Source organism: Crocuta crocuta, unplaced genomic scaffold, assembly GCF_008692635.1.
Source record: "Crocuta crocuta isolate KB4526 unplaced genomic scaffold, BGI_CrCroc_1.0 scaffold143, whole genome shotgun sequence".
Taxonomy (NCBI): domain Eukaryota; kingdom Metazoa; phylum Chordata; class Mammalia; order Carnivora; family Hyaenidae; genus Crocuta; species Crocuta crocuta.
The window spans coordinates 6,358,994-6,376,846 of NW_027529175.1; the positions used below are offsets into that span (position 1 = coordinate 6,358,994).

Sequence of the window (17,853 nt, forward strand, 5' to 3'; positions counted from 1 at the left end):
AGAGCAGGTGCTGGGGTTTTCCTCTGCACCTGTCCTGTGGCAGCACTGAGGGCACAGCCGTGAAGGGGATGTGGGGCGACTTTCCTCAGGGGGCTCACGCGCAAGCGTGTTGGGGCTGCAGGCTTGGAAGTGGGGTGCCATTCTGGCTGGGCTGGTAAAGGCAGCTTTTGCTCAGGAGGTGGTGTTTGGACTCAGACCTAACGCTGGAGATCAAGGACGTCCAGGGAAGGCTGGGGGTGGGGCGTCATGGAATGGACAGGTGCAGAGGCCACGAGGGGGCCGGGGGGTGGCGGGTTTGGTGGGAGAGGATGCAGTGGAGGTGAGGAGGTGGGGAGGGGCAGGTCAGGCACCTTGGGGTCATGGTCGCGAGTTTGCAGTCACCGTCTGTGTCCTGGGCAGTCGCCCGTCATGGACGGTGTGACCTGATGTGCCAGCAGCTCCCTCTGCTGCCCTGGGGGGTGTCGAGTGCTGGGTGTCAGCAGGGAGAGTGTCGCGGGGGACCCGACCTGAGATGACGGCCAGTAAGCTGGGGCTTTGGAGACCAGAGAAGGGCTGGAGCTGACTCTTCGGACGCTGCTCTGGTGGCGAAGGCACTGGGGGCCCCCGCTGCCCACGGCCTCTGGGCCGGACCTCCGAGGCGGTGACCTGTGGGCTTGCGTCTCCTTGGTGGCAGAGCCAGTTTTGTGTCCCAAACCTCTCTGGGCTATGCTCTTTCCGGATGTTAGCCTGCCTGACATGGTAAAAGCCATTTTTGTTCATGATTGAGCCTCTTGTCCCTTTATTTACCTGTTACTGGGATTAAAGCCTTAAAAGTATAATTTTCAGTTTATCAAGAGGGATCAAGTGGAGTTCAATCTAAATAATTTGAGCTAAGTGATCGCTTTCCTCAATGGGAGATCTGAATTCCTAAAATTTCCTCCACAGTAATATGAACCCTGAGCACTGTTCTCAAGCGTGCGCGTGCGTGGGCCGGCGCCCCCGGAGCCCACAGGCGGCCCAGGTGGGGGCGGGAGGCTAGGCGCTCGGCTCCTCCACCGACGGTGCTTTGGAAGCGCTCGAGCTGCGTCTGTGACTGAGAAGCCGCGCTGCTCGCTCCTGCTGCTGCCTCATTCCGCCTGGTTCTGCAGACGCGTTTGTCCCCCGGTGCTTTCCTCAGTCTCCCCATCCGGGTCCCGTGGGGCCCAGTCCATCTCAGCTCTGGGGTTGAGTCAGGAGCCGGGCCCGCGACTCTCAGCCCTCCTGTGGCCGCCGGGCCTGGAGTCCCGAGGAGGCCACGGCCGCTGCCCGCGCGGTGCCAGGTGCACTCGGAAGCCTCGGGCCCCACGTGCTCCCCGCTGGTGCCAACTTGTCTCCGGGGCCTGGGTGACTGGGGGGGGTCTGTGCACGTGCTCGTGAGCAGGTGTAGTGTGTGCATGTGTGTGCGTGTGTGCATGTGAGAGAGAGAGGGAGAAGCTCTCAAGGTGTGGGGCGGCCTTGAAGGGCGGGAGGGCTCCACGGCTGACATCACCACTTCCCCAATGAGTCTGCAGAGCCCGAAAGGGGATTCCTGTGTGCTGGGCTCTGGCTTCTCCTCCAGCCCCCCTTCCGCCCCCACACACTGTGCACGTACACCACACGCCTGCATGCACACACGTACCACACACCTGTGCACACGTGTACATGTGCACACACATGCACCACAAACCTATGCAAATGCACCCACGTACCACACATCTGTGTGCACACACCTCACACGAGCGCCTGCATGTGCATGTACCACACACCTGTGCTCACACGCATGGGTATGCACCCCATATCTGTGCATACACACCTGTGCGACCAGGTCACACATTGTGGGACCCAGGGTCACATGAGGGTGTGTACACCAGACAGGGGGACACAGGGCTGTCCTGGGTCTGTCAGCTGCATCATCAGAAAGTGGGGGAGTAAGCATGCCTGCCTCAAAGATTAGAAGGGGATGTGGGGCACCTGGGGGGCTCAGTCAGTTGGGCAGCTGACTTTGGCTCAGGTCATGATCTCACAGCTTGTGAGTTCATGCCCTGCGTCTGGCTCTGTGCTGACAGCTCAGAGCCTGGAGCAGCTTCATATTCTGTGTCTCCCTCTCTCTCTGCCCCTCCCCTGCTTACACTCTATTTCTCAAAAGTTAAAAAAAAAAATAATAAAAAAAACTTAAAAGAAAGATTAGCAGGGGATTAGATGAGCTAATTGAAGGTGGTTAGGACGGTGAGTGTTTAATAAATCTTAGCTACTATCTCTGTGAGGTTGCCTCCTGAAGCCCACATATGCACCATGGTATTTGGGGCGTGCCCAGTGCCTCCTTCCTGTTCTGCCTCACCCTCAGTGGCCCCCAGANTCTCCCTCTCTCTCTGCCCCTCCCCTGCTTACACTCTATTTCTCAAAAGTTAAAAAAAAAAAAATAATAAAAAAACTTAAAGATTAGCAGGGGATTAGATGAGCTAATTGAAGGTGGTTAGGACGGTGAGTGTTTAATAAATCTTAGCTACTATCTCTGTGAGGTTGCCTCCTGAAGCCCACATATGCACCATGGTATTTGGGGCGTGCCCAGTGCCTCCTTCCTGTTCTGCCTCACCCTCAGTGGCCCCCAGACGGCACTGGTGTGTTTCTGCTCTGTCCGTCTGCACAGACCGTACCCCGTGGAGCTCCTCCCTGCACGTGTCCATGGGGCTGACACATCTTCTTCGTCCCCAGCCCTCCTTGGGCCCGGCTGTCTTGTGATAGCTGCAGAGGCCTCTGGCCGGGCAGCCACTGTGGACGTGGCCCCTTGTGCGGTGTGGGTGTCCATTGTGGGTGCCTGGCCCCCTGCCAGCCTGGAAGCTTCTTCTAGGGCAGGCTGACCCTGGATCTGGGTGTTCTGTGTAGGGGACAAGGGCCATGCCGACAGTGACTGAAAGGTCTCCTGAGCCCCATTTTTGCCCTTGGGGCTGTTCGAGCACCGCCCTCTGCAGGGGTGAGGGCCAAACTCCACCAGCGAGGTGTGGGCCAGAGCAAGTGCATTCACCTCTCCTGGCCCCTTGCCTTACCCCGCTCTCAGGTTGAGGCTGACCAGGGAGCTGGTGTTGGGGACGCACCTTCTCCGCCAGGCTCCGCGATTCTGACTGTGTTGTGACTGAGCACGCATGCAGGCGAGTTTCCCCCCTTGCCGGTCATGTTTGCTAGAACTTTCTAGTGCAGGACAGAAATCTACCAGTGAGCTGTAGGTGAACTTCTGGGCCCTGTTAGCGAGGAGAGCCGTAACCGGGCTTCACGGCTCTGCACGCTCTGTGTGTGTGAACTGTCACAGTGTGTCCTCCTCGGCTGCGCCTCCCCGTCCCTGTGCCGCCTGAGCTGCGTGCTCCGGGCCCCGAAGGAGGCTTCCCGCCCAGTGGTCCTGGGGCGGCCGTCTCCTCACGCCGGTGCGGCCTCTGTGCCGAGCGCGCCTTGGCTTCTGTAGCCTATCCCCAGCCGTCACAGCTGTGACGCTGTCTCAGGCCTCCCTGGCTCCTGGGGGCTGTGACTGCCATGCGGCTGGCCAGTGGTTGAGAGGTGCTAGAGTGTGCGAGGGGGGTCCTGTCCTGCGTGGAGCCTGTTTCTGTGTCCGTCCTGTGTCTGGAGCACCTCCAGCTCCCCCGGCTGGCGTGCCATCGTGGGAGCACGAGTTAGCCCCCTGGTGTTTACGCACAAGAAACGTCAGATGGGGCTGCATGCTGAGTGGTTTTTGTCTTTTTGCTCTTTGAATATTCTTTCTAGGTCTCCCTGGAAGGCTGTTGGTGTAAGATGAAAACCGTGTGTGAATGTGTGTGCGTGATGGTGTTATTCGTTCGGCAGACATTTCTCTGCTGCCCAGTGGGATGGTCCCTGTTTGGAGCAGACACCGTGGGGGGCGTCCCAGGGTGGGCCCCAGGCAGGGGCCAGGATTCCGGAGCCGCTGACCGCGGGTCTTGTGTGAGGAGACTTCCCCGCCCTGGCCCAGGGTCCCCGCTGTACAGCTGGCTCGGTACCCATCGGGGATGTAGACCACAGCTCAGTGATGCTCGGGCTGCAGGCCGTGCAGGGAGGGTCGACCTCCTGGGGGACAAGGGTCGTTCCGCAGGCCTGACTTGTTTGGAAATGATGCAACTCATGCTCTGTTTGGGCGTTTGCCTGTTGCGCCTGCACCCCGGGCCTTCTTAGCTCGAGGCCCGGGCAGCAGCGAGCATCTGGTGAGGAGAGAGAGGAGGCCGAGCCCCTCCTGCGTCCTCGGCCTGGGTCCTCGAAGGGCTTGTGGGAGTGTGTGATGGGGACACACTGGAGTAGGGACTCTCGGATGGTGATCGCTTTCCAGGGATTAAAAAAACATCTATTAAAACAGAAAACCCTGAAACCAAGTGCATGGATACGGAGAACAGATTGGCAGTTGTCAGGGGCAGGGGTGGGTGAAGGGGGTTGGAGTAAAAGAAGTCCCAGGACGTGGTGAGCAGCGCGGTGGATGCAGTTAGCACTGCACTGCGTACGTCAGAGTCGCAGAGAGATCTTAGGAGTCTTCATTCGGAGAAAAATAATTGTAACTATGTACGGTGACAGGGCTTACCCAGACTTAAAGTGGTGAGTGTTCTGTAATATATACAAATATTGGGTCACTCCTCAAATGTTACAGACTGGAACTGGGGTGATGTTATATGTCATCTGTACCTGATTTAAAACAACGTGTTCTCCTTATGAGGGAAATTCAGAGCACCCTTCCACGTAGCTCCTGCCCCCTCCCCCCTGCTACACTCCCTTCTCCCCAGCACTCATCCATCCACAGGTGCACCTGCCTCTCGGCCTCCTGTCCCGCCCTGCTCCCTGAGACATCCCCAGGCAGCCTCGTGCGCTCTGCCCACGGGCCGGGGAGGAGCAGCCGTCTAGGGCAGCGCCCGGGGTCACCGACAGACGGCAGGTGCTTGTGTGTCAGTAAGAAATTCAGATAAACTGGAATTTTATGAAAAAGTCAGGTAGGAATTAATGCTTGTTTACATTTTTATTTTTAATATTAAGACAGAAATATCGACCATGTGTTTTAAAGTTTTAAAGTTAAATGCGCGTATGTTTTAAAGTTTCTGACGCATTTACTGTTGGCTTCACCACCTGTTCATTTTTCTTGCAGATTTTTGAAAGGATATTGTTCATCTGGGCGATCCGTCACCCTGCCAGTGGATATGTTCAGGGGATCAATGACCTCGTCACCCCTTTCTTTGTCGTCTTCATGTGCGAACACATAGGTAAGACCGCATCCTGATGCTTCCTCTCACGGGCGTCGGCATGACCTCACGGGCGTCGCCATGAACTTTGGTGGCCTTACCATGCTACTGTGCATAGTTATGCCCGTGTTGAGAATTGCCATTAATGTTGTGATGACAACTCATAGTAGAGAGTAATAGTTTTCTTGCTGATGCCAGCTTTAAAAAATGTCTCTAAATCCATGTGCTTAACTACCAGAGAAGTTAAGATGCAGTTTTCAGTATTGCCATAATCTTTTTAATGATTCACGAGGAGAAGTGTGAACTTCGAGCAGGTGGGTTTGTTCTGATGGCCAGAGCACCGGCTTTCAGGGTGTGGATTTGAGTGGATTAGGTCAAGGGGATGGGATGGCAGTTGAAGGTCCTGCTTACGGCCTAACCCCAGACCCTCGTTCATCACATTCTGCGGCGCACTGTCTCCAGAAATACCTTTGATCTACTAGTAGTGGCTCATTTTGTGGAAACATTAACGACATACAAAATAACGGGTTTAACGGAGACTTAGGTTGGGTTATGGGTTTTCTCTTTGAGGTCTGTATTTTTCTCCCATTTATGTTACAGCGGCCAACTGTAATGTAACCTATTTTCAACATATGTTACATTTTAAAGACCTTGTGATAACCTCCATGTGGGATCCACTTTTTAACTTATCTGTGGGTAAGAAATAAGCACACACCAAAGATGGGATTTACCGTTTGGTTGTAGCATTTTTACTTAAAGCCAATTTTAATTTGTCTTCCCATGAACCCTCGTGACTCGGTGTTTGTTTTTATGAGATTGTTTTTAGCTATTTCGGTTTCCAGGGTACTTCAGATTCTCATCGTTGCCATGATCTGAGAGATGAGGTCTGGCCGGGATGGATTATTCTCTGAGGATGAGAATGTGCCCGTCCAGCATTTTACTGCAACCTCTCACACTTTGTTTGCACTGCTGATTGCATAGGACTTTCCACTGCTAAGTGACTAATGAGAACAGCCTCTGCTCTCTCCCTGATCGTCTCTTAAGTAGGGGGGAGGCCGGCGGAGCGCTGCCTTCCTGCTCCTTACTCCCTCGTTTGACAGATAATGAAAATGCTCCTAATGATCCTGGAGCGGGAGGACCTGTCTGTAGACAGCCGAGTTGGTAATTGAAAGAAGTTCGGCCAAGATGTGATTAGAGAATTGATAGTCCATGTTAAATAGACCGTTTAATTAACGTGGTAAGTAAGTTTGTCTTAACTACCTTACCACCAACTTGTGTTGTAAGACCCGGGTGATCCTGCTTGCATTTGCCTGAGTTCCCAGTGACACAGGGTGACGGGACAGAGGGTCATTGTCTAGAAGAGAGAGAAACTGGCAGGAATAGAATCTGGGTCCTCGGTTCAGCTCAGAGAGAGCGTGTCTGCTCTCCTGTGCCCCCAGCATATGCACGTGGGCACATGCATGCACACACACATGCACACGCACACGCATACATACACATGCACTGAGTGGATGGACTGGGTGGTTTTGGAAGACTTGTATGAAACACCCTCTGTTTCTGGCAGTTGACTGTGTCGTTAAGTGGACATACTCGATGTTTCGGTCCTGGCTTTCAGATACAATTGGTGGACTTGCGTCCTTTTAGATCTTGCCCCCTGGGCTTGCGAGTGCTCACCGTGTTGGCCTGCGTGCAGGTCTCGTCACTGCGCACGGCTCATGTCCCGGTGAGAGGCCCGGAGCTCTGCCCAGCGGTCCCCGGGGCGGAAGCACGGTCCTTCCTGGCGACCTTCCTGGAGTGCGTGCTGCGGCGCTGGTCTTGGGCGGAGCACAGGGCTGTGGAAGCCACGTCAGTCCACGTCACCCTTGTCAAGCGGGCCCCTCCGGCCCTCTGCAGGGTGGCGGAGACGCGGGCGAGCCGGGTGAGCAGCCCCTGCTCCCTTGGAGCTCGCGGTTCCTGCAGGAAGATGGGTTTTAAACGAGTCATGAAGACATTGAATGAAAACAGTCAGACCTTCGTGCTGTCCCGAGGTGTGTGGGGTGCAGCACATGGGTTGGAGGCGTCCTCCCGGACGGTTACATTCCCGCAGCACCTTGTGGGATGGGCAGGGGTGCCCTGTGGAGAGAGTGGCAGGGGTGTGGCAGAGGGGCGGGGGGACGTGCTGTGCTCTGGGGACGGCGGTGACTGAGGACAGGCGGGGGCACCGGGGGGACACAGGCAGTTCTGGGTGAGTCCCAGTGTGCAGGGGCGCGGGTGAGCTGCGGGGGGCGTGCCGCTGAAGGGCGCCATGCTCAGGGCCTGTCTGGCCTCGTCTGCTTTGGCCTCCGGGGAGGGAGGTGCTTTGGGGAGGCTGCAGGGGGAGCTGCTGAGCAAGACTTACCGTCATCCTTGTGGGGGGCAGGGACGGCAAGGGCCGGGCGGGGATGCGCACCCAGGGGGGCCAGGGGCCGTGGGGGAATCAGGCGAGAAGGCTTTTAGAGTCAGGAAGGCCTGGGGTGATGTGTCCCCCAAATCAAGGGAGGGTACAGTTTCAGGGAGGGAGTGGTCTGTGGATTCCGGTGCCACAGAGGTGCAGACGGGGGACTGACCGAAGGGCTGGGTGGAAGGGCTGGGTGGTGCGGGTCGTCTTGATCACCTGCCCAGACTGGGCCGGGAGTGATGGTCCTGCTAGATCTGCGCGGGGGTGCGGGTGTGGGCATAGTAGGGCTCGCCCAGCCCGGCACCTGGGCAGCATTTTTCCTCCCGACCTGTGTCTCGCACCGAGGGTGGCTTATTACTAATTTCCATGGTTCCCGAGCCTGCGTGTGTCCCCAGCAGGTGGGCGGGGATGGGATCGGCCTGCATCGGCCCTCTCGGGTTCCGGCAGTTGGGGTGTCGTTCCTGTTTGCTGTGCGTTGTAACTGCTTACGAGCATATTACGCGGGGCGCCTGGGTGATTCAGTCGGTTAAGTGTCCGACTTTGGCTCAGGTCATGATCTTGCAGTTTGTGCAGCACATTGGGCTCTGTGCTGACGGTAGCTTGGAGCCTGGAGCCTGCTGATTCTGTGTCTCTCTCTGACCCTCCCCTGCTCACACTGTCTCTCTCTCTCTCAGAAATTTAAAAAAAAAAAAAAAAGAGTGTATTACGCATAAAATTCCGTTTTGTGCTTTTTCCCCATTTAACCTTACAGTAAGCTTTTTCTCACGTTATTAAGAATCTTTGTAAAGTCATGTCCACCTCCTGCACGTAATATTGTACTGAGAAACTACAGCATAGTTCATGAGACCCTTATACTGTTGTTGGATTCTTTCGTTTTTAGGCTGTTTCCCTCCAGGCATGGTGTAATTTTTAAGTAAAGACTGTGTATTTCAAACCGCAAGTGTCATATTCCTTTTAACATAAAATGTTAAAGTTGATGTAAAATTAAGAACCATTCCCTCACTTTGCAGTGCGCCATTTAAGCACATTTAGTTTGAATGTTTTCAGAACAAAACCCAAAGCAGCATGACCCGCTAACATCTGTGCTATCAGTTTGGAAACGGCTCTGCCCTGGCGCTCTGTCCGGGCACCTCAGGCTGCTTGCTGGCAGCCGGGCCCCGCGGGACAGGGCGGGCAGCATGTGGGGCGGGAGGCGGGCTTGTCACTTGGGTCTTGTCGTCAGCACTTGTGAGCTTCGGTCAGCTTGGTCTTGTATGTCGTTTTCTCTTAAAAGAACGAAAGCAAATGTGGAAAGGAACTGGAGTACGCAGTGTGTTTACCTAAGATTATTACGAGCATGTGTTTATATTCCCGCACGTGAGTCAGAATCTCAGAAGTACAGGTGATTTTTCCGCCCGTTAGGTTTGCCCGGAGAAGACGTTCAGCGCACGCTTCTGGGAGACGGGGTGCGTGGGGCTGTGGGCCCGGGAAGCGTGGGGTGTGGCTCACCGAGTGTACATTGTTCTCCCGACGTTCCCCGTTGGCCCTGAAGTCTTGTCTCTTTGCAGTTTGTTTTTTTCTCGTGTTCCGTGAACCGGAGCCCCTGTGAGCTGTGTCCTCTGCCTGGCGCCCGTATGTGTTCGTCGTGGCTCGGGTACTGTGTGTCCTCACGTGTTCTCGGAAAACGTCAGAAGAAGGGTGTCTCCTGGGGTTCTGGGTCCAGGGGGGACTGTGGGGGTGGAGGGCCCGGGAGCCAGGCCGCCAGGCCCAGAGGGCAGACGGCTGCTGGCCCTGCGGCGCCTGCGGTGACGGCCAGGTGCCACGTCCTNGTCTTGTCTCTTTGCAGTTTGTTTTTTTCTCGTGTTCCGTGAACCGGAGCCCCTGTGAGCTGTGTCCTCTGCCTGGCGCCCGTATGTGTTCGTCGTGGCTCGGGTACTGTGTGTCCTCACGTGTTCTCGGAAAACGTCAGAAGATGGGTGTCTCCTGTGGTTCTGGGTCCAGGGGGGACTGTGGGGGTGGAGGGGCTGGGAGCCAGGCCGCCAGGCCCAGAGGGCAGACGGCTGCTGGCCCTGCGGCGCCTGCGGTGACGGCCAGGTGCCACGTCCTGGCAGAGCCTGGGATGCATATGGGGTCATATTTTCTATCTAATACATGTTGGTAATCAAGGTACTGGATTTCTTGTTAAAAGTTAGAAGACTCAGTAACAATGTGGGTCCCCGTCCCAGAAGCTGTCACTGGGACATTTGCTGATTTCTTTATGGCCTTTCTGTCAGTGTCCTTTTTTTACACGGTAGCAATTATGTTACAATGCACATTTTAATACTGCTTTTTGCTTAATGTCTAAGCATTTTCCAAAGTCATTCAACAGTTTTTGAAGTGTCTTTTTAACAAGTGGGACACACGTCTTTCAGTAATGGGTGGGGACCTGGACGGGAGGTCAGCAAGCAGCCAGGAAAACGCCCAACAAACTGAAGTCCGCACACCCTCCTCGGGGGCACGTGGAACCGTCTCGGGGCTGGACTGCGTGCCGGGCCACAGAGGGAGCCCTGGCGTGTTCCAGAGGATGGGGGTCCTGCCCAGGGCACACTCCGTCCTCAGGGACAGCAGCGCCAAGAGAGTGACAATTACATGGAATAAGCGGTGTGCCAGGAGAGAAATCACAAGGAAAATCAGAAGTTAGTTTGCGATGAATGAAAACGAAGGCGCGGTGCACCCAGGCTTATGGGACACGGCAACCGTGGGCTACGAGACAGTTGGTAGCTGTAAGTGACTGTATTAGAAAGAATGTCTCAGATCACTAGCTTGACTCTCTAATTTTAGAAACCATGAAAAGAAGAGCAAACCGAAGTGGAAACAAACGAAGGAAACAAAGACTAGAACAGAAGTAAATGGAGACTAGAAAAACAGTAGAGAAAATCAACCCAGAAGCAAAGTTGGTTCTTCAGAAATACCCACAAAGTGGACAAACTGTTGGCTAGACTGACCTAGAAGACTGACTCAGGGACGCCGAAGAAGGGAAGGACTCGTATCACTAAAGTCATGAGTGGTTTGAGAAATCACCGGCACTGAGGGAATACTCTGGACAGCTCCCCCGAGCAGGTGACATAGATGTAACAGAGATATTCCTAGGAAAACACAAATTACCAGAACTGACTGTGACGGTTAATTTTGTATCAACTTGACTAAGCTGTGGTGCCCACCTGTTTGGATAAATACCACTGTGGGCACTACTGTGAAGGTATACTTAAGATGTGATTAACATTTAAGTTTGTAGTTTTTTAAAAATCTTATGGAGAGAGAGAGAGCTCACACTCACACAAATTGGGGAGAGGGGCTGAGAGAGAGAGGGAGAGAATCTTAAGCTGGCTCCATGCTCAGCATGGAGCCTGACTCAGGGCTTGATCCCATGACCCTGGGATCATGATCTGAGCTGAAATCAAGAATCAGACGCTTAACTGACTGAGCCACCCAGGTGCCCCAAATTAGTAGTCTTTAAATAAAGCAAGTTATCTTGCTTGATATGGGTGGGTCTCACCTAGTAAGTTGAAGGGCTAAGAACAAAGACTGAGATTTGGTGAAGAAGAAATTCTCCTCATGACACAGAATGTGCCAGAGTTTCTAGTCCACTGGCCTGTCCTGCAAATTTCAGACTTGCCAGTTCCTATAACTATGTGAGTGTATTCCGTAAAATAAGTCTTTCTGTCTCAGTGTGTGTGTGTGTGTGTGTGTGTGTATGTGTGTGTGACTATGACTGTGACTGTGTTTACCAATATTAGTATCGGTATATAAGAGCAGCGTATATGAGCTTGAATTACTAATTTAAAAACTACCTGCAAAGAAAAGTCTAGGACCACATGACTTCAATGGTGAGCTCTATCAAATCTTTAAGGAAGAATTAACACCATCCCTTCACAAACTCTTCCAAAAATAGAAGAGAGGGAACCCTTTGAGCTTCATTCCACAAGGCTCCTTTATCCTGATACCAGAATGGGACAAAGACATCACAAGGGAGTAAAACCACAGGCCAACACCCCTTATAAAGATGGATGCAAGTGTCCTCAACGAAGTAGTGGCACTGAACGTACCAACATCGTAAAAGGATTGTGCATCACAACAAACGGGCTTTATCCTAGGAGTGCAGGGTTGGTCCACCGCATAAAAACCAATCCACGTAACACACTGCATTAACAGAGTAAGGGACAAAACCCACGTGATCATCTTGGTTGAGAAAGGAGAGGCATCTGACAAACTTCATACCCTCTCAAGATGAAACACCCAACAAATTCGGAATAGGAGAACTTCCTAATAAAGAGTGCCGTGAAAACCCTGCACTTCACGGCACAGTTAATGGGGAAGAGTGGGATCAGGACAGCCCAAGGGGTCGCCCTCTCCACTCCCCTCCCGCGTTGTACTGGGTCGGGCCAGTGCAGCTCAGCAGGAAAGTGAGGTGAAAGGCACCCAGAATGGACGTGAAGTGTAACTACCTTTCTTCCCAGATGACAGGTCTCGTAAATGGAAAATCCACTAAAACACCACGAAAGCTAACACGTGAGTTCAGCAAGGTTATAGGATATAAGATCAAAATATAAAAATCCGTTACGTGTGTACATACTTGCAATGTAGTATCTAAAAATGAAAATATGAAAACAGTTTCATTTACATTAGCATCAAGTTGAGTAAAACAGGTATTAACTTAGCAAAAACGAAGGTACAATATTTGTACTTTGAAAACCATAAAACACGGTTGTAAGATATTAAAGATTTAGCTAAGTGGACAGACATCCCACGTTCCTGGGTTGGAACACGTCACAGTGTTAAGGTGACTGTCCTCCCCAAACTGATGTGAGGATTCAGTGCAACCCCTGTCAACACCATAGTGGCTTTTCAGCATAAAATGACAAAGTTATCTTTAAATTTACATGGAATTTAAGGGATCCAGAATAGCCAAAACACCTATTGAAGCAAAGTTACTGATATCAAAACTGACCACAAAACTACCATAATCACAGAAGTGTCATCCTGGCATATGGGTGGGCAAGGAGATTAATGGAAAAGAATTGAGAGTCTCCAGATGAACCATCATATTCCCAGTCCGTTGATTTTTGACAAGAATGCCAAGGCAGTTAGTGGGGGAGGTGGTGTTTCTCAGCAAACGGTGCCGGGACAGCCAGATCGCGACAAAAGTTCCCTGCCTGCCCCTCACCACGTACCAAAATGAAATGAATCACAGACCGACATGGAAGAGCTACTGTTAAAAACTGCTATGAGAAAGCGTGGGAGGAGGTCTCTGTGACTCCTTGGATCCAACACCAAAAGCAAAGTGACTGAAGACAAGCGCCAGTATTTTTTTTTAATGTTTTTTTAAATTTATTTTTGAGAGAGAGAGAGACAGCGTGAGCGGGGAAGGGCAGAGAGAGAGGGAGACACAGAATCTGAAACAGGCTCCAGGCTCTGAGCTGTCAGTGCAGAGCCCAACGCAGGGCTCAAACCCACGAACCATGAGATCATGACTTGAGCTGAAGCCAAACACTCAACTGACTGAGCCACCGAGGTGCCCCATCAAGTGCCAGTATTTGGACCACGTCAGAATGAAAACTTTCGTGCTTGTAAACAATACTCTCAAAGAAAGTGAAAAGACCTCTTCAGACTGGGAGAAAATATTAGCAAATCACATATTTGATATGAGACTTAGATCTGTGATAACATAATAAGGAACTCATAACTCAATAAGAAGACAATCCAGTTAAAACGTGAGCGACATATTTGAATAGACGTGTCTCCTGAGAAGGTGTACACATGGCCCGTAAGCCCACGGAGAGATGCTTGACACTGTTCGTCTTCAGGGACTGCAGGTCAGGCCAGTGACCAGTCCCAGTGAGGGACATGCCGCTTCACACCCACCAGCGCGGCTGGAATCAGAGAGAGACAGTGGCAGATGTTGGCGAGGATGTGGAGAAATGAGCAGCCTCATGTGCTGTGGAGGGAGCGTGAGACTGGTGTCGCCTCTCAGGCAAACGATGTGACATTTCATCGAGGAGCGAAGCACGGAGTCGCGGTGTGACAGGCCCCGACCTGCGCGTTCCTGAGAGCATCGTTCGTTACAGCTGACGGAAACCAAAACCGACCCCAGCGCTGATTGCTGATCAGCACGTCAGGGGACGGAGAGACGCCAGGCTGGCGCCTTCACCGAGCAGGAGAACAGGCTGAGCCTAAGGACGGCACGCTCTGTGGGCTCCGCCTGACCGAGTCCACACAGCAGGATTCCAATGGTGGGAGATGTCCGGAGTAGCAAATTTATAGAGACAGAGCGTAGACTAGCGGGTGCTTGTGTCTTGGGGACAGAATGGCGGGGGTGGGGATTGACTTCTGATGGGTACGTGGTGGAAAATGTTCTAACGTTAGATGTGACCGTCGCACAATTTAGCAAATCGACTACAGACCACGTGAAGTGGTTGTGTTGTGTGGTCTGGGAGTTGATTCTCAGAAAGCTCTTTAAGAGGGAGCAGAGAGGCCCTGTCTCGTTCATCTGGGCCACAGCAACAGAACGGCAGCGGTGGCTTCTAGCAATAGGAATGTGTTTCTCCCGGCTGTGGAGGCTGGACATGTGCGGTCAGAGCCAGCGCGGCCACGGTCCAGTGCAGGCTTCTCTCCTGCAGGCCGGCCGCCGTCCTCTCTCCTCGCCTGACCTCCCTGTCCGTGGGGCCTCATAGGACCCGACCCCATTCATGGGGGCCCCTTCCTCGTGACCTAAGCCTCCCACGGGCGTCAGCCCCCAATACCTTCATCTCCGGGACCGGGATTCAGTGTGTGGATTTTTGGGGGGCAGAGACCTTCAGACCGTAGCGGGGTCCTTGTTCCCATGAGAGGAGAGAGCATAGCCTGGTCGGCAGTTTTCTGTCCATGAGCGTCTGTGTGCTTTCTGCTTTCTCACTGTCATTGCTAACACGAAACTATAAATAAAATTCCTTTGAAAGATATTTATTTATTTGTAAATGTTCATTTATTTCTTTCTGAGACAGAAGGGAAGAGAGAGAGAGAGAGAAAGAGAGAGAGAGNGAGAGAGAGAGAGAGAGATGGGCAGACAGAGAATCCCAAGCAGGCTATGCTCAGCACAGAGCATGAACCCTCAGCTCTAACTCATGAACCCTGAGATCGCGACCTGGGCTGAAATCAAGAGTCGGATGCTAACAGCCCGAGCCCCCCAGGCGTCCCTGTAAATAAATTCTTGATTGCATTTTGGATTATTTTCTTGGCATTTCTGCATTATGGTTGTGAGTATTTCTAAGTCTTGAGAACGTGTGTAGGGCTGTTTACCACGAAGCTGCTTGAATGCCCACGCCCCCCTCACTCTGGCGCTGGGGGGCTCGGAACATGGATTCCTAACAGGCCCTTGATGTGACAGCTTGAGACAGGGACTGCGCCCGTGTCTGTGTGCTTACACCTGCACTGCGTTCACTGTGGATACTTGCGTGTTTACACGTGAGCCTGTTCGACATGGGCCAGAGCTCAAAGATGTTAAGTGACTTGGTGAATTAATTGAAGAGCCGGGAGCAATTAATACACTCTCCAGTATTGACATTTGAGGTTCCAGTCTGTAAGAATCATACTCAGCTGGCCTAATTAGCAACTCAGGAATGACCAGGGCGTGCGTGTGTGCGTGTGTGCGTGTGTGCGTGTGTGTGTGTGTGTGCTGTAACGCAGCAGTTGGGGTGGGTGGGCGCCTGGTGACAGCGTTCCCTGTGCGCTGGATGCGCTGGTGTTGCAGAAGCACAAGCTTGACCAGCAGCCCCTTCCCGGTGACTGCAGGTGGGAGGGTTGGCTCCCGGGGCCCCCGAGCACACGTGTGGCCGCGTGGCTGGCTGGTGGAGGAGGCCGCTGGCGCTGTTTTGCTGGGACGCCGTGTGTCCACAGCCCGTGTCGGCATCAGCCAGGTCTCTGGTTTACTTGCACGCAGCAGGGAGAGGCACCAGGGTGTGCAGGGCGGTGACACGGATCCCACATGGGCCTACGTCCCCCTGGAAGAAAAACGGTCCTTTCTTTGGCGTTGGGGCCCGTTTCTGGGACCTTGCTTTGCCTCAGCGTGTTCCTGGCGTTGTTCTCGCCCTGCTGCCCAGTCCCCGACCAGACCTCCCCCGTCACCTACAGGGGCGGCTTGCGCAGCCCCGCGTGTGCTGGATGGTGGCACCTGGGGGGCATGGAGCCCTGGCTCTGGGCTGCGTGTTGTCGGTGTGCGGTGGTGGGCTGGTTTTCAAGGCTCCACTACCTTCAGGGTCCCCTAAGTCCCTTGCACTAGGGGCCTCTGATGCTCCAAACCGAGAATTAATCCATCTTGTTTCTCCTACGTTGAACTAAGGGAGCACAGACACTGCAGCTTGAATGGCGTGGAGTCACCTCCCCCCGTGCCCTCCTGCCTCCCCCAGCTCCCTTGGGCTGAATTTACATTTAATTAACTTGACTGTGTGTCCCTTTAAGTTCTCAGGACCGTCTTCTAGGGTGGGCGCTGCTGCCTTGAGTTTAGAGACAGGTGTGGGGGGCCCTGCCCCACTCAGCAGCTCAGGCCGGTGGCTCCCGGCCTGGGACAGCTCCCCAGGTGTAGGGTGGCCCGGTCCGGTCTGGTTGGAGCCGGCCAGGGAGCTGTTCGCTCACGTGAGTGCTGTGTGTGTGGCCAGCTGTTGGGTCAGAGGGTTCCCTCCTGCCTGACAGCCGTCCCAGTGACACCTGCCGGGTCCTTTCTCACGCCAGGGCGTGGCCCTCGAGGCAGAGGTGGTGGCATTGTATCCTTGTTAGTTGGGGCCTTTGTACAGGCTTTTAAAACTCTTCAAGGAACAGGTTCTGTGTCCTTCCCACTGAAACACATTTTCACATGTTTTTAAAATGCGTTTTTCTTCATTTTTTGTCTTAGATTGCAGTCACGGCCCAAGTGCTCCTGGCTCTGGCCAAGAAGAGACAAACGAACAGAGCTGTCCCCTACCTTGTGCCCTCGTAGTGTAAGGCTGCGTAATGTGATCTGGCCCAGGGCCTTTGGCAGCTTGTAAGGGTGAATTCATCCACTTTGCAGGCAGCCTAGGAGCCCAGGGTGGAGGCTGAGCTGCACGCTGGGGGTTGGCCGGTCACTGGCCGGGTCGCTGGCCGTGCTGGGGGTGTGGTGCGGCTTGGCGGCCTCCCCTCAGAGGACAGCTGGCCCTGTGCACTGCCCCTTGGCAGTTTCCTAGACTCTGTGGCCTGGGCTGGGAACCCCTGTGCGCACTGAAGCTTTGCCAGGCGGCGTGGACCCGCTGAAGGCTTTGCCACTTACATTCGAAGAACCTTGTCCTTTCTCTCAGACAGCTCTTGTCCTTGCGTTTTGTGTTGTGCTGTTAGAACCGGGGACTCGCAGGGTAGGGTCTGTGTGACACACATCAGTCGCTGTCCCCGCTGTGCTGGGCTTTGTCCTGTGGACCCCAGTGACGGGGCCCCCTGCAGGGTGCCGGCCGAGGGGCTGGCCGTAGGAGGGACCTGGGGGTCTGCCTCTGTGGTGGGAAGATCTGTAGGCAAGGCCTGGCTCCGTGGGGCAGCCCATGTGCGCCAGAGCCTCTGACTGGTCAGGCAGGTATGTCCACAGTGGGCGGCTGCGGCCGCCAGCACTGTGATGGGGAGCTCCATCTTGAGGGGTGCTTTTACCTGTTCCTGGCTGTTGCCATGTCTTCTGTTCTGTTTATTTTGCCCCCTAGAAACTTCATTGGGATTTGTTTTAATTGATGGCAGTGGGTTACGAGATCCGTGTGATACCTTCCGTGACCTGTTGTTCTCTGTGCGTTTCCAATTCCAAGCTACACCTTGGGGGGAAAATCTGTGCTTGCAAGTTGACGAATTGTGAAGGATGCCTTATTCTGATATTATTTCTTTTCAGACTTGAACGTGCGGGCATTCATGAGTGTACAGAAGGTGCCTGAGCTCCACCAGCCCGAGCGCGGCTCGAGTAAGGGCCGTAAGCGCGCCCGTAGTGAGCTCGCCATGGCAGGCAGCAGTGTGCCAGGCATTTATTGCTACCTGCTTCCCTGTGAGCCCGGCAGGCTGCCTGAGGCCCCCATCAGGTGCCCTTGTGACCGGGCCGCCACCCTGAGCTTGTGCTTTCCGCTGGTTTGCTACCTGTCACAGCGAAGCCGGAGCCGGGCCGGTGAGGACCGTGGTGGGGCATCTTCTCTGCAGTGACATTCCTGGGTGAGGCTGGCTGGGGGGGGGGGGGGCCGGGGCTGGGCCCGC

The 17,853-nt window shown here is 53.9% G+C and overlaps 1 protein-coding gene across 1 annotated transcript in view; it reads left to right on the top strand.

The window, feature by feature from the left end:
- Positions 1-17,853, top strand: part of TBC1D22A (TBC1 domain family member 22A) — a 213,395-nt gene that overhangs the window by 113,135 nt on the left and 82,407 nt on the right. Inside the window, exon 8 of the mRNA XM_077757903.1 lies at positions 5,123-5,237. Within this exon, the coding sequence (XP_077614029.1) occupies positions 5,123-5,237 (115 nt within the window). The remainder of the gene's footprint in view (positions 1-5,122; positions 5,238-17,853) is intronic.